The sequence below is a fragment of the Bos taurus genome, chromosome 24, assembly GCF_002263795.3.
Source record: "Bos taurus isolate L1 Dominette 01449 registration number 42190680 breed Hereford chromosome 24, ARS-UCD2.0, whole genome shotgun sequence".
In the NCBI taxonomy this organism is placed as follows: Eukaryota; Metazoa; Chordata; class Mammalia; order Artiodactyla; family Bovidae; genus Bos; species Bos taurus.
This window is the reverse complement of record NC_037351.1, coordinates 42,190,238-42,202,283: the sequence shown is the minus strand read 5'-3', so window position 1 is coordinate 42,202,283 and position 12,046 is coordinate 42,190,238. Positions and strand designations below refer to the sequence as shown.

The 12,046-nt window shown below is 49.6% G+C and overlaps 1 protein-coding gene across 2 annotated transcripts in view; it reads left to right on the top strand.

Moving 5' to 3' along the window:
* PIEZO2 (piezo type mechanosensitive ion channel component 2) overlaps positions 1 to 3,085 on the top strand; it is a 252,900-nt gene extending 249,815 nt beyond the window's left edge. For both annotated transcript variants that reach the window (XM_003587787.6, XM_059881054.1), the window contains one exon: positions 1,215 to 3,085. In XM_003587787.6, coding sequence (XP_003587835.2) covers positions 1,215 to 1,467 — 253 coding nt within the window. In that variant the 3' untranslated portion in view covers positions 1,468 to 3,085. The remainder of the gene's footprint in view (positions 1 to 1,214) is intronic.
* The last annotated feature ends 8,961 nt before the right edge of the window (positions 3,086 to 12,046 follow it).

The following is a 12,046-nucleotide window of genomic DNA, read 5'->3' as shown; positions in this document are numbered from 1 at the left end:
CTATAGCTGTGTTATTAGAATTCACAGATCCTTGGCTCTTCATATTATATTTTTAAAATTTTATTGAAGTATAGTTGATTTACCGTGTTGTGTTCATAGCTACTGTACACCAAGGTGACTGTTATACAGGTATATGCATTTCTTTTTCATATTCTTTTCCATTATGGTTTGTCACAGGGAACTTAGTTTTAAAAGATGAGGAATCAGAGTCCCAGAGAAGTAAAAAAATGCCTTGGGTGGTCCTGCCACCAAACACAGGACCCGAAGCCATATTTGCCGTATCTCCAGCTTTTTAACTATTCCTTCCTGCTACCACACAGCTTGGTGCAATTCGGGGTTTAATCTAGAAATTGGGGTCAAGTTCTCTCTTTTCTGCTAATGTTGCCTTCTGACCTTAGCAGATGAGAGTCAGTCAGAAATCAATTTGGGACATGCCTGATGCACTTCTCTGCCTTCTGATGCTTCAGTCCTCTAACAGGCACCCCCGACAGGACACTGAGGTTTTCCACTTCCTAGAAAGAGCCTCTTAAGAAATCATTGTCTCTTCGGAATTTTATTATAAACACAAATCTCTGAGAAAGGCAGGGGAAAGTTCTCAATACAGAAAGTGTGTATGATACAATTGCATTTCTACCACATATATTAGGTAGCTTCCCCAGCTGGCTCAATGGTAAATAATCTGCCTACCAAGAGACACTGGTTTGATCCCTTGGTGGGGAAGATCCCCTGGAGGAGGAAATGGCAACCCTCTCCAGTATTCTTGCCTGGAGAATCCCATGGACAGAGGAGCCTGGAGGGCTATAGTCCATGGGGTCTCAACGAGTTGGATACAGCTGAGCATGCATGCACACCATGTAGCTTATGCATATGACGTCTGCAGTAAAACCACCAGAAGTTCATACGTGAAACTGTTAACACTGCTTGTCTCCAGAAGGTGAGATTTCAAAGGACTTTGATTTTTCAAGTCCTACAATTCTGTACTGTGTAATTTAAAAAAAGAAAGAGAGCATGCATTACCTTTTTCATTAGCCAAAAAGTCAATGTTTTCACCAAAGTGGAATAATTTAAGCTTTGGTAAGTCTATCACATCCTCTGTGGCATTTGAGGGAAAGTGTTGTTATGTTTTCTCCTGTGTGTGTGTGTGTGTTTCTGTTAACCATATTTAACTGCCAGATACTACTTCTGCCTCTTTTTCTTCATCTTTTTTTCCCTAGTATCATGGGCCTTTACGCTTCCGTGGTGCTGGTGATTGGGAAGTTTGTCCGGGAATTCTTCAGCGGGATTTCTCACTCCATCATGTTTGAAGAACTTCCCAACGTGGATCGGATTCTGAAATTGTGCACAGACATTTTTTTAGTCCGGGAGACCGGGGAGCTGGAGCTCGAGGAGGATCTCTATGCCAAATTAATATTCCTGTACCGGTCGCCAGAAACCATGATCAAATGGACCAGGGAGAAAACAAACTGACACCCTGGCCACAGACCGCAAGCCGAGTTAACGTGGGGATTTTCCAAAGAAAAAAAGAAAAGCACAATCTTGTCCTGCGAGCTAAGCGTTTCCAGTTCGGCAGAAACAGTCTCTGTGCTGACGGGAGCAGAAGGGCTGGGCTCCCTTTTGCCCCCAGAGCTACGAGCCAAGGCGCTGTTGAAACACCCTTCGTGTTAATCCCGTTCCTCTGAAGTCGGGGCTGCTCGCCTGTGTCAGTCCACGGTGTCTCGCGTCCTGATTGACTGTGGAGGAGTTGCTGACAGGTCTCATCCTCAGAGACCCAGAACAGCAGGAGGAGGAAGGAGAGACCTTCTCCTGGGTGGACGGTGCCCTCCTGGAGATACCAGGTCATCGCAACGCCACGCCCGGCACTCGGCTGCCAAGGGGATGCTGCGTGGGGAGGGGCCAGGGGCCTGCACCCCGAATATGCAGCAGAGTGGGGGCTGAAGCCCCGACACATGTTTCTAGAGGGAAAGAGGGAGGGGCCGGTGACCCATGGTGATGCCAGTGGAAGGATAAGCCTCATTCTAAGCAAAAAGATAACCTTAGTGACACTTACTGCCTTACCTTAACTGAAGAGTAATACGAAATCTTTCCATTCAACACCAGTGACTTCTCAGGAAAAACAAAAAAAAAAGCAGCAAAACAGAGACATGGACGCAGTGTTGCCGAGGCCCAGCTGGTGGCTCTTCTGGTTCCAGAGAGTTCCTACTCCCCGTGAAACCCCCACCTGGGAGACAGAGATGCCGCCCAGCGGAGGTGGGGTCCTTGGACGCTGTCGCCTTTGCTGACTGAGGTCTGAGCTCCCCTCTGCCCCCTCACCCATGCTTCCTCCCGTTTCCATGACTCACAGCAGTGGTTTTTCCAGTATGTGACATTTTTTTCCCTGTTTTTCAGGTCTCTCAACGAGTTTACATATTCCAATTCACATTTTTACATCTGAGACGGGTTTTTTTAAGTTCATAATTATGAAAGAAATATGTATATTGAGCTTGGGAAAATAAACAAACAGCCTTTTCTTAAATTATTATTATGGGTCATACAACGTCTTCATGAAATAACAATGTAGCATGAAAAATTGATGATTGACATGTAGTTTTCATTCCATATTAAAGGACAGTTTCTGAGAAGAATCATTGAATGGACTAGAATATGTCCCAAATAACTGACCCTCTGTAGTTTGGGTTCGGGACTGACTTAGAATAAAGCACATCCTGCAAAGTCACTTTAAGAATACTCTTCCTTCTGCCTTGTTGCATGAAATAAGAGAAGCGACCTTTCTGTACTGTGTGCCCAGAGCTAAGAACCCACTTTTGGTGGGTTGGTTGTATTGTCGGTTTTCTCATGTGTGTGCTCAGGGGGATTAATAAAAGCAGAAGCAACTGGTAAAAAATAACCTTCCCAGGAGGAAACCATTACAGTGAATACAGAGTTTTTAAAAGGTATCAGAGTTCAAACGATGCCCAGTGTCTTCTGGAGAATCAGTGCAGACCTGCCCCTCCGCTGTGAACACCTGGAGCCTACTGCCCCCTGCTCCCGACTTAGGGTAAATGCTTGTCATCATGGCAATAAATTCCAAGCACTCAGGGACCTCTCAGCCTTTCTGCACGTTCCTGGTTGTGAATTCTTTCTTTTAAAGACATCAGCAGGGGATCTGGAGAGAGAGTGTACAGCACATTTAGGGAGGAGGGGAGAAGGACTCCCTCTCATAGGCACAGAGGTCAAGGACTCCGGGATGGAAGACAAGTCCCATTGTTCAAGAAAGAGCCTCGAGTGTGGAGGAGGGAGGACACAGAAGGACACAGAGATGTAGAAGGCCCCGTCCTGCCTGTGTTGGAGGGGGACTCACCCAGAGAAGGAGGTGGCTGCTGGGACCCCAGCCCAGCCCGTCACCACCCCATTCAGCTGGATTATCTGACAACAAGAAGGGGTCAGCAGGCTGTAACCAGCCACATCCTCAGCCACAAATAAGCACCAGGCCCTGCCCGGAGAATGATGGACGCGTGTCCCTTAAAATGTGTTCTCTGGAGACATCTTGTCCCCAAGGGCCTGGGCGGTGGCCCTCCTGGCCAGTGAAGAGGGAGAACCAGGCAGAGAGCCGTGAGGCTGGCCCCGGCCCTGGGGGTGTAGTGAGCTGGTGCCCCGTGAAGGCCCAGCATCTGGATGCTTTATTCACAATTGCCAAAATCTCAGAAGCCAAGGTGCCCTTTGGTAGACGATCAGATAAATACACTACCGTAGAACCTAAATGATGGAATATTGTTATTCAGCACGAAAAAGAAATGAGCTCTCAGGACATGAAAAGACATGAAGGGAATGTATATGCATTTTACTCAAGTGAAAGAACACAATCTGAAAAGGCTACACACTGTGGGCTTCCAACTATATGATGTTCTGGAAAAGGCAGAACTGTAGGGACAGTAAGACAATTGGTGGTTGTCAGGGGATGAGGGGGAGGGAGGGGTGAACAGGCGGAGCGCAGAGATTTGTAGGGGAGTGAATATATTGTATGATACCAGGCGGATGGATACCTATCGTCAGAAATGTGTCCAGACACATAGAATGTCCCACACTGAGAGCGAACTGTACTGTGAACTATGTGTGGCCTTTGGGTGACAATGACATGTCTGTGTCAGGCCCTCACTTATAACAAGTGTCCCGTCTGGTGGGGGATGTTGGTAACGGCATGTGTGGGGTCAAGGCTTATTGGGAATCTCTTACCTGCCTCGGACTTCTGCTGTGAACCCCAAACTGCTCTACAGAATGGTTTCAATAAAAAAAGCCACCTGTAATGTTGATAAAAGCTCAGTGAGGGGCGTGAATATGAAAGTGGGAAGAGACCTGGAATGCTTGGGTGATGCTGTTCCTCCCTGTGGAAAAACCCACGCAGGAAAGCGAGAAGAGCCTCCCAGTCCTTCTTCTTTAAACCCCTTAGTTCAGTCATTAGCCCCTGATTAGCCCAGCATGTGGCTTCCTCTTGCGGCTCAGTTGGTAAAAAATCTGCCTGCAATGTGGGAGACCTGGGTTCGATCCCTGGATTGGAAAGATCCCCTGGAGAAGGGAAAGGCGGCCCACTCCAGTATTCTGGCCTGGAGAATTCCATGGACCTTATAGTCCATGGGGTTGCAAAGAATCAGGCACGACTGAGCGACTTTCACTGTATTTCATACTGTATTTCCCCCCTAGGTGGGGGGAAGCCAGCCTGGAGACCCCCAACTGCCCTGAGCCCATTCTCCAACACCAGCATCCTCATGGGACTCCACTGGTCAGTCTAGACTTTGTCCCCAGAAGACTCTGAAGTGGCTCTGAAACTCCATCAGTTCAGTGGTTTCTACACTATACCACACCTAAGTCCAAACTTCTAGCCTTTATTCTGTTTCCATCAAACACTGTGGTCCCAGCAGTTTGTCCAGTGTCACGTCTGTGAGGCTCTGCAGAGAAATAAGATGATGACAATGAGATATCAAAGCAAAACACTAACATGGAAATACCCAGCTTTAAATGCCAGCCTCCTTTCACAATTTTTTCCAGGGAGAAACGAAAGTTAAAATAGTACATCAATTTAAAGCCCAGGAATGAAAGAGCATGGATTAAACCCTCTCACCTTCTAAGTAACAGAGAGAGCTGAGTTCTCACCTGTCCCCGACTCTTTGCCCAGGAGGAACCGAGGCCACTTCAGGGAAGCGGCTCGAGGCGTCTTCTCAGGGCCTTCTGCTCCTTCAGGTGTGAATTCCACTCCACACCAAGGTTCCGATTGGGCCTCATTTTTTAAAATAGAGAGTCCCAAAATCAGTAAGACCCACAGGGGTGCCCATAATGATTGAATTTCAAAAGCATTTCACACAAGTCTCGGCCAGTCTGGCTGTACACAGCTAACACATGTCTCAGAAGCATGAAGGGTGTCCCTAAAACCCAGAGCAGAAGCTCCAGTGAAGCTGGAGAAGTCACGCAGGTCCAAGACTGGCTGGGAAGCCTGTCCATCCAGCCAGGTGAGCAAAGTCCCAGCTCCTGACTGTAACCTTCACTCAGCGACGAGCCGCAACCTGGTGGGAGAGGCATCCCAGCTCGTGTCATGGAGCTCTACCTGGGGACAGGGCATCCAAGCCACAGATCCCTGATGTGGAGTAATATTCAGAGATGCCTCCAGTTCCCTTTAAAAAAGACAGACTTCTGGACCTCACACGATGGCACAACTCAGACTTGGGGGCTGTGGACGAAGATCTATCAAGTGTAAACCTTCAGGGTGATGCTGACGTCAGCCAGGCTGAAGGACTCAGCCTCCCCATCCTGGTCCTGAGAGGTGCTCTGGAGATGCCTGCAGAGCTGAGCGGTCCTGATTCCAGGCAGAAGACTCTGCATAAATGTGAACCCTGCCAGCCCTCCGGCTGAGCTGGCATCTACCCTATCTGGATCCAACGTTTCATCCCCCTACCCCCATGACAGGATGCCTGTCCCCAGGCGTCAAAAGCAACTGAGAGGCGAAAGCCCTGAGAAGGAAGGTCCATACCCGCATCCCTGAGCTTCCCTTCCTGAGCACTTAACTTTCTCAGGTGTTGGTCAAATGCCTGATGGGAAAACTAGGTCAAGCTTATGGGGAAAAGTGAAGAATCTGTGCAGCCTTATAAAACTGATGGCTGACAAGGGACGTCTCTAGGCTGGGAACCAAGTGGTAACCTACCACTGGAAATGTCTGGGCAGCCTCACTAGTAAATGATAGTAAGTGTGGCGTGGCTGGGGGCCTAAGCCTGGGCTCTACCCTAGAGGGGGCAGTGAGTCCTCACTTGGTGTGGGCTCAGTGACACCAAGGAGGTTCTAAGACCCCAGGCGAAATCACACCCCCACTGCCCCACCCCCACTGGATTAGACTGGAAATTATTTTGCAAAAAAACCCCCTACATTTGTATTAGAGAGAAGCCCAAATGGAGCAGCCCTAAGGGAAGGGGTGTGTTGCCTTGAACTTCTGTGAAGGGTGGATGGTGTCTGGAGGCCAGACAAGTGCGAAAGGAGAAGGGAGGGCCTGGGGGGTGCGTGGGTCACCAGGGAAAAACACCATCTGGTATGGAGCCTGGAACACCTGGACTGACCCGATGCCTGGACTGCTGGGCCTGCCCCAGTGTGCCCGCAGCACCCAGGCCCTCACTCCTTCCCAGGACACAGACCTCCAGGTGTGCAAGTGTAGACACTTAAGATCCCACCAAATAAAACTCGTTTCCATCTCCTCGCTGTTTTCTCTGATGTGTTCATCTGTTTAGATTGTTGGTACCACCTCCATCACGGCAAGCTTCTTTCAGGGAAAATTTTACATCCATCATGTTGTTCCATCTCCGCGTAGGAAGACTTTATGAGAACAGAGGCGGGTTGAGCTGTGGAAAGTTCTGGGATAACTCTCTGGATTCCAGTGCCTTTGACTGGCTGGCTGATGGCTTGGCCAAGCTGCGTGCCTGCCCCTCCCCACCCCGAAGGGGCTGCCCAGAGCCTGCCCTTGGAGGCCGCCAGCACATACACTGAGTGCGCCAGGGCCGGGCCTTCCTGAAACGCTAAGGATGCTCAGGGAGCCACACAGAGCTCTACTCAGTCACGAGCGATGCTGCTGGGGCACCGGGCTGATGCAAAGCAGTGAAATATTAGTGAGCCTTGCAGATGGTTCATTGCTGAGCACCACCCTGTGTCTGAAGCCACTGATGACAAGCAGCCTCTGCCCTGTATCGCCCTTGGGGCAAGAAACCCAGAAAGCATATCAACTACCCCCCCCCCGCCATAAAACAAAGAATCAGAAAATATAAAACAGCCAGAAAAATGAGGAGAGACCCTGTGGTGTCAGCGAGTGTCCTGAAAACAAAACCCCCATGCAGAAGGGGCAGAGGGGCCCTGCAGATAGCAGTCATGTGGGAGTCTGGCTGGGCTGCTGCCCACACTGGGGTCCAGCCAGAGTGAGCGCCAGGCTCAGGTTGGCTCTGCAGAGACGCTGAGGCTGGGGGCGGCGGTGGGCCACCAGGGCCAAGGGGAAGGTGCGTGGGCTTGGCACTGCTCTGTGGGCTCCTGGTGAGAATGACCCAGGAGATGAACCACAGGAAGGGACATCAGTCCAGCTTTTCCAGACGTTGAAAGGATAAAGAGGTTACATATTATGAAAAAATGTAGGTCATTTTACAACTTACAGAAAATGGAAAAAATCCTTTTAAGATAAGGATTACAAAAACTGGCTTCAAATAAAATTTTCAACCCCCCCCATAAATGTTCTATGCCAATTAATAAATTGAATTCATAATTGAAAACTTTCCCAGAAAGAAAACTCCAGGCAAGATGAATTCACTTGTGAATTGTAGCAAAAATTTAAAAAGAAATACCAATCCCTACATAAAGTCTCTTAGAAAGTAGAGGAAAGAAGAATCCTCAATTCAAGGCCCATGTTACCCTGATTCCAACATCATCACAGATGCTTCAAGAAAAGAAAATTAGAGAAAGACAGCCTTCACAGGCTCAGACACAGAAACCTTCAACACAATTTAGCAAATCCAATTCAGCAGTGCACTAACAAAATTCCTGATCAAGTGGGCTTAACATCAGAAAAAGTCATGGTAATTCATCATATGAGCAGAAGTTCAGGTCCATCCACTAGGTTCCTAGGGGAAGGGTCACCCTGAAGGGTCAACCTTAGCCAAGTTGTACATAAAGTAAAAAGACACAAAGCAGATGCCACTGTGTAGGCAATAATTCAAGAAATCCATGAGCCTTTCTTGGAAAAAGAGAAATTTAGTTAATAAGGGATGAGTCAAAATCATTTGTAAAAAAAAAAAAAAGGAAAAATGATGGTTTAAAATTAGTGGTGGTAAGTTCTGAAGCATTTAAATATAAATTTAAGAGTAAGTTTTTCAGACAAAAAAAAACCAGGGATTGTAGTTAAAGAAGAAGATATCAATGTTACAAACCTCAAACACAGAAAATTAATAATAGGATCAGAAAAATATTAAGAAAAAAGGGTCTGGGTGGTGCTAATTTTCCTATACTCCAGAGCAGGGAACTGACAGAAAATGTCAAAATTTGAAATAGTTACATGTGGAAGTATAAACAATCCAATGTATTTTAAATGTGAGATCTTTTAGAAATACATATCTTATAAAGAAACACATCTGAATTTCAAAAATTTCTTTAGCTTTCCTTCTCTCTCACTAAATTCCATGAAGATTAAGTGTCACAGTTTCATTTACAAATAGTAACTAGGAGCCTGTCCTGTAGAGAATTCGTACCTGCTGGTCCCTTTCCCAGTTTGTCCAGAGGCCTGGAGTGATGGTCGTGGAGGAAATGCTTGTTTCTGAAGACGAGATTGAAGAGAATTATTTTATTCTTTGTACTTTTGGGGTTGCTCGCTGTGCTTTTTTTAGCACTGAAAATTACATAATTTCCATAAAACAAAACCCCAAGGAGGGAAGCAGAGCTCCATCCAGGGTGGAAACGCCCTCACCCTCTGTAGCCGGGCCGGGCCCCTGGGGGCCAGTGGGCAGCAGACAGGTGGGCGTTTCAGCCCCGGGCACTGAGCCGGTCCAGAGGAAACACCAGGAGTGCACATAGTCACGCCTCCCATCCCACCTGCTGCTGGCTGGATGACACCAGCGTCTCCTCTGCTGTTTCCTGGAGGCACCACTGTTTTCTTTTGGAAGTGAGGGATCTGAGCCGTGGAATTAAAAACTCAGCCTAGCCTCTCTGTGAACCTCCTGGATTCTGCCGCCTGGTACCTGCCAAACTACCACTGGGCCTTGCCCACTGGTGTGGAAATGTCCTCCGGGTGTGATTCCTGCCTGAGTCTCCCCCACCCCATCCGACTCACCGACACCCGCCAGGCACCCAGACCAGCGCTGTCCAAGGGGCTTTCTGTGGCCAGGGACACACAGGGCCACCCAGCATCTCAGACATGACAGTGTGATCAAATAAATGAATTTTATTTCCTTTGTGTCCACTTTAACAGTTCCATGTGGCTACCTTGGGGCAGCAGGCTTGGAGGCAGGGCTGCTGCTACTCTGACATCACCTGGTGCTGGGGGATGGGGGCAGAGGGATGGTCTTGGTTCCTGACGAGGGACAGCACCCCGTGCCCACGCTCATGGAGACATTGCTTATTCATCCCAGTGCTGGGGCGCTACCAGCACCTACAGGCAGCTGGCTGAACAACAATGCCAGTAACACTCCCCAGTCCCCCCCAAATGCGGCAGGTGGGCCAGGTCAAAGCTGAGCGGAGACCCCAGAGGCCCAGCTGGTCCTTGTCCACCACTCAGCGTCAGGTGTGACATAGGGCAGGACGAGTAAGAGCAGGCAGACACAACAAACAGGGTTGATAAAGCCTGTGTCTGTGAGTGCGCGCACTCATGTGTTCATCCAATCGGCTGTTCAGACAAGTGTCACCCATCCTGCGGTCCGTTCTGTGTCCATCAGCAGTGACCCTGCAGCTGGTCCCGCTGAGGCGGTCCTGAACCCGCTCCACAGCGCCACCTGGTGGTCAGGAAACTCGGGTGCTGGGCTGAGCCCTTGAGCGGAGACTTTCCTTAACAAACCTACATTATTAAAATCAGCATCTTTATTTCACTTCTCTGAAGGCTTATTCACATTCTCATTTTAGAGTGCAAATAAGAATAGGGTAGAACATATTTGAAAAGCAGTCATTATCGTAAGGTCTATAAGTGACATATAGTAAATGAGATGAATTTGACACACTCATATTCTGAAGCGCACACAAATTCAGGTGAAAAGTGCAGGAATCATAGAAATAAAGTGATGATTTGCTAGACTTTTAATCTTGCATGACCTGCGCAGCTCTACAACTGATTTTAAAAATGTTCATAAGACACTGACAAAAAAATGCTAAAGGTCCTCGTAAGAAACTAGGTATTTCAGGCAGATTCACGAACCTAAGTTATTAAGCCAAAAATAAAGGAAAGGGAGAGGGGACAGCCCACAATAAAGGTTGTTCCCTGAAAAAACAAACAAACAAACAACCTAAAAGCTGAGAATTACATTTTATTCAGCTGAGTTTTTGCGGACTTCAAGTCCAGAGGCAGCTCCTCAGGCAGCTTTGAGGGTCTGCTCTGAGGAGTGAATGGGGGAGCCAGGTTATAGCTAGCTGGGCGTGGGGAGGTGTTTGTCACAAAGACCAGGTAGTCAGAACAGCAAAGGATTGCTGTTAAGAAAACCAGGGGGTTTCCCAGGTGGCTCAGTGGTAAAGGACCCACCTGCCATGCGGGAGCTGCCGGAGACCTGGGTTTGGTCCGTGGGTTCGATCCCTGGGCCAGGAAGATTCCCTGGAGAAGGAACTGGCAACCCACTCCAGTATTCTTGCCTGGAAAAGTCCCCACGGACAGAGGAGCCTGGTGGGCTACAGTCCATGTGGTAGCAGAGTCGGACACAACTGAGTGACTCACACGCACCCAGAGGACCAGACCTCTGCTTCCCTGTATGTGGGAAGATTCGAGAACCCGGGCTCAGAGACCATCCGTCCGATGTGCACCATCTGTGCTCCCGACCCCGAGTCCCCTCAGGGCTCACCGTCTGGGGCGGGTGGGGGCGCTGTGGGGGCCGATGGCCACTTGCTTACTGCCCCTCCCACCACAGCAGCCTTCCCGCTGTAAACTCAGTCTGGTTTCTCGTAACTCTCTGCTCCGCTCCCACGCTGTGTCCGCCCCGCCTCCAAGGGGACCACCCTCCCCAACCCCCCAGCTCAGTGAGAAGCTAGATCAGCACCCGCAGGAGAAACACGGTTTTCTCGGTGGTGGGTGGCAGGACAGAGCCGAGAGGCACCCGGGCGTCGGAGCGGAAGGATCAACCCCGGCCCCCATCCGTAATGAACCCAGAACTAGACCCCAGGCCCCAGGGTAGCTGACCCAGGACGGAGGAGTGTCGTGGGGTAGGGGTGGCGGGTAGGTCGCATGTCCAAACAGGAGAACTGCTGCTGCAGGAGGCACCGTTCACACCTAGGCTCAGGTGGCGGGGTCTGGAGTCGGAGACCTTCGTGGCAGCACAGGGCCAGCGCCCAGAGGTGCCTGTGCTCTGAAGGGCGTTCCTGGGGCACCCAGAATTCTTTAAGAGTTTCATCTTTGTGTTTTGTAATCGAAGTGTAAGTGTGATGGGGCCCTGGCGAGGCCTTGGGCCTCGGAGCCTCGGCTGTGAGGGGCCCCACCTCCCCATCTCCCCTGGACTTTCCCCGCCCTGCCTGCTCACCTGTGGCTACCCCCGCCCTCAAGGTGTCCTGCAGGATCTCACCCCAACTTCCGTCATGGGGTCAAATCCTCCCACCGAACCCCACCCTCAGGAGGGCAGGGCCCGCATTACATAGAGGGCTTCCACAATCCGCACTCAGGGAACATCTGAGCGATATCATGTGAATCCACAGGTAACCAAAGTGCACACCAGGTATTAAACGCCAACCTCTTCACTTTGGTTTTCTTACCTCCTCACTTAATGAAAGAATTACTCTCCTGGTATACTGAAGTGTGCTGAAGGCTCCCACCTCCCCGAGGCCAGAGAGCACGGTCTGACAGTCACTGGTGACGGGCACTCTGAAAAGCTCCCAG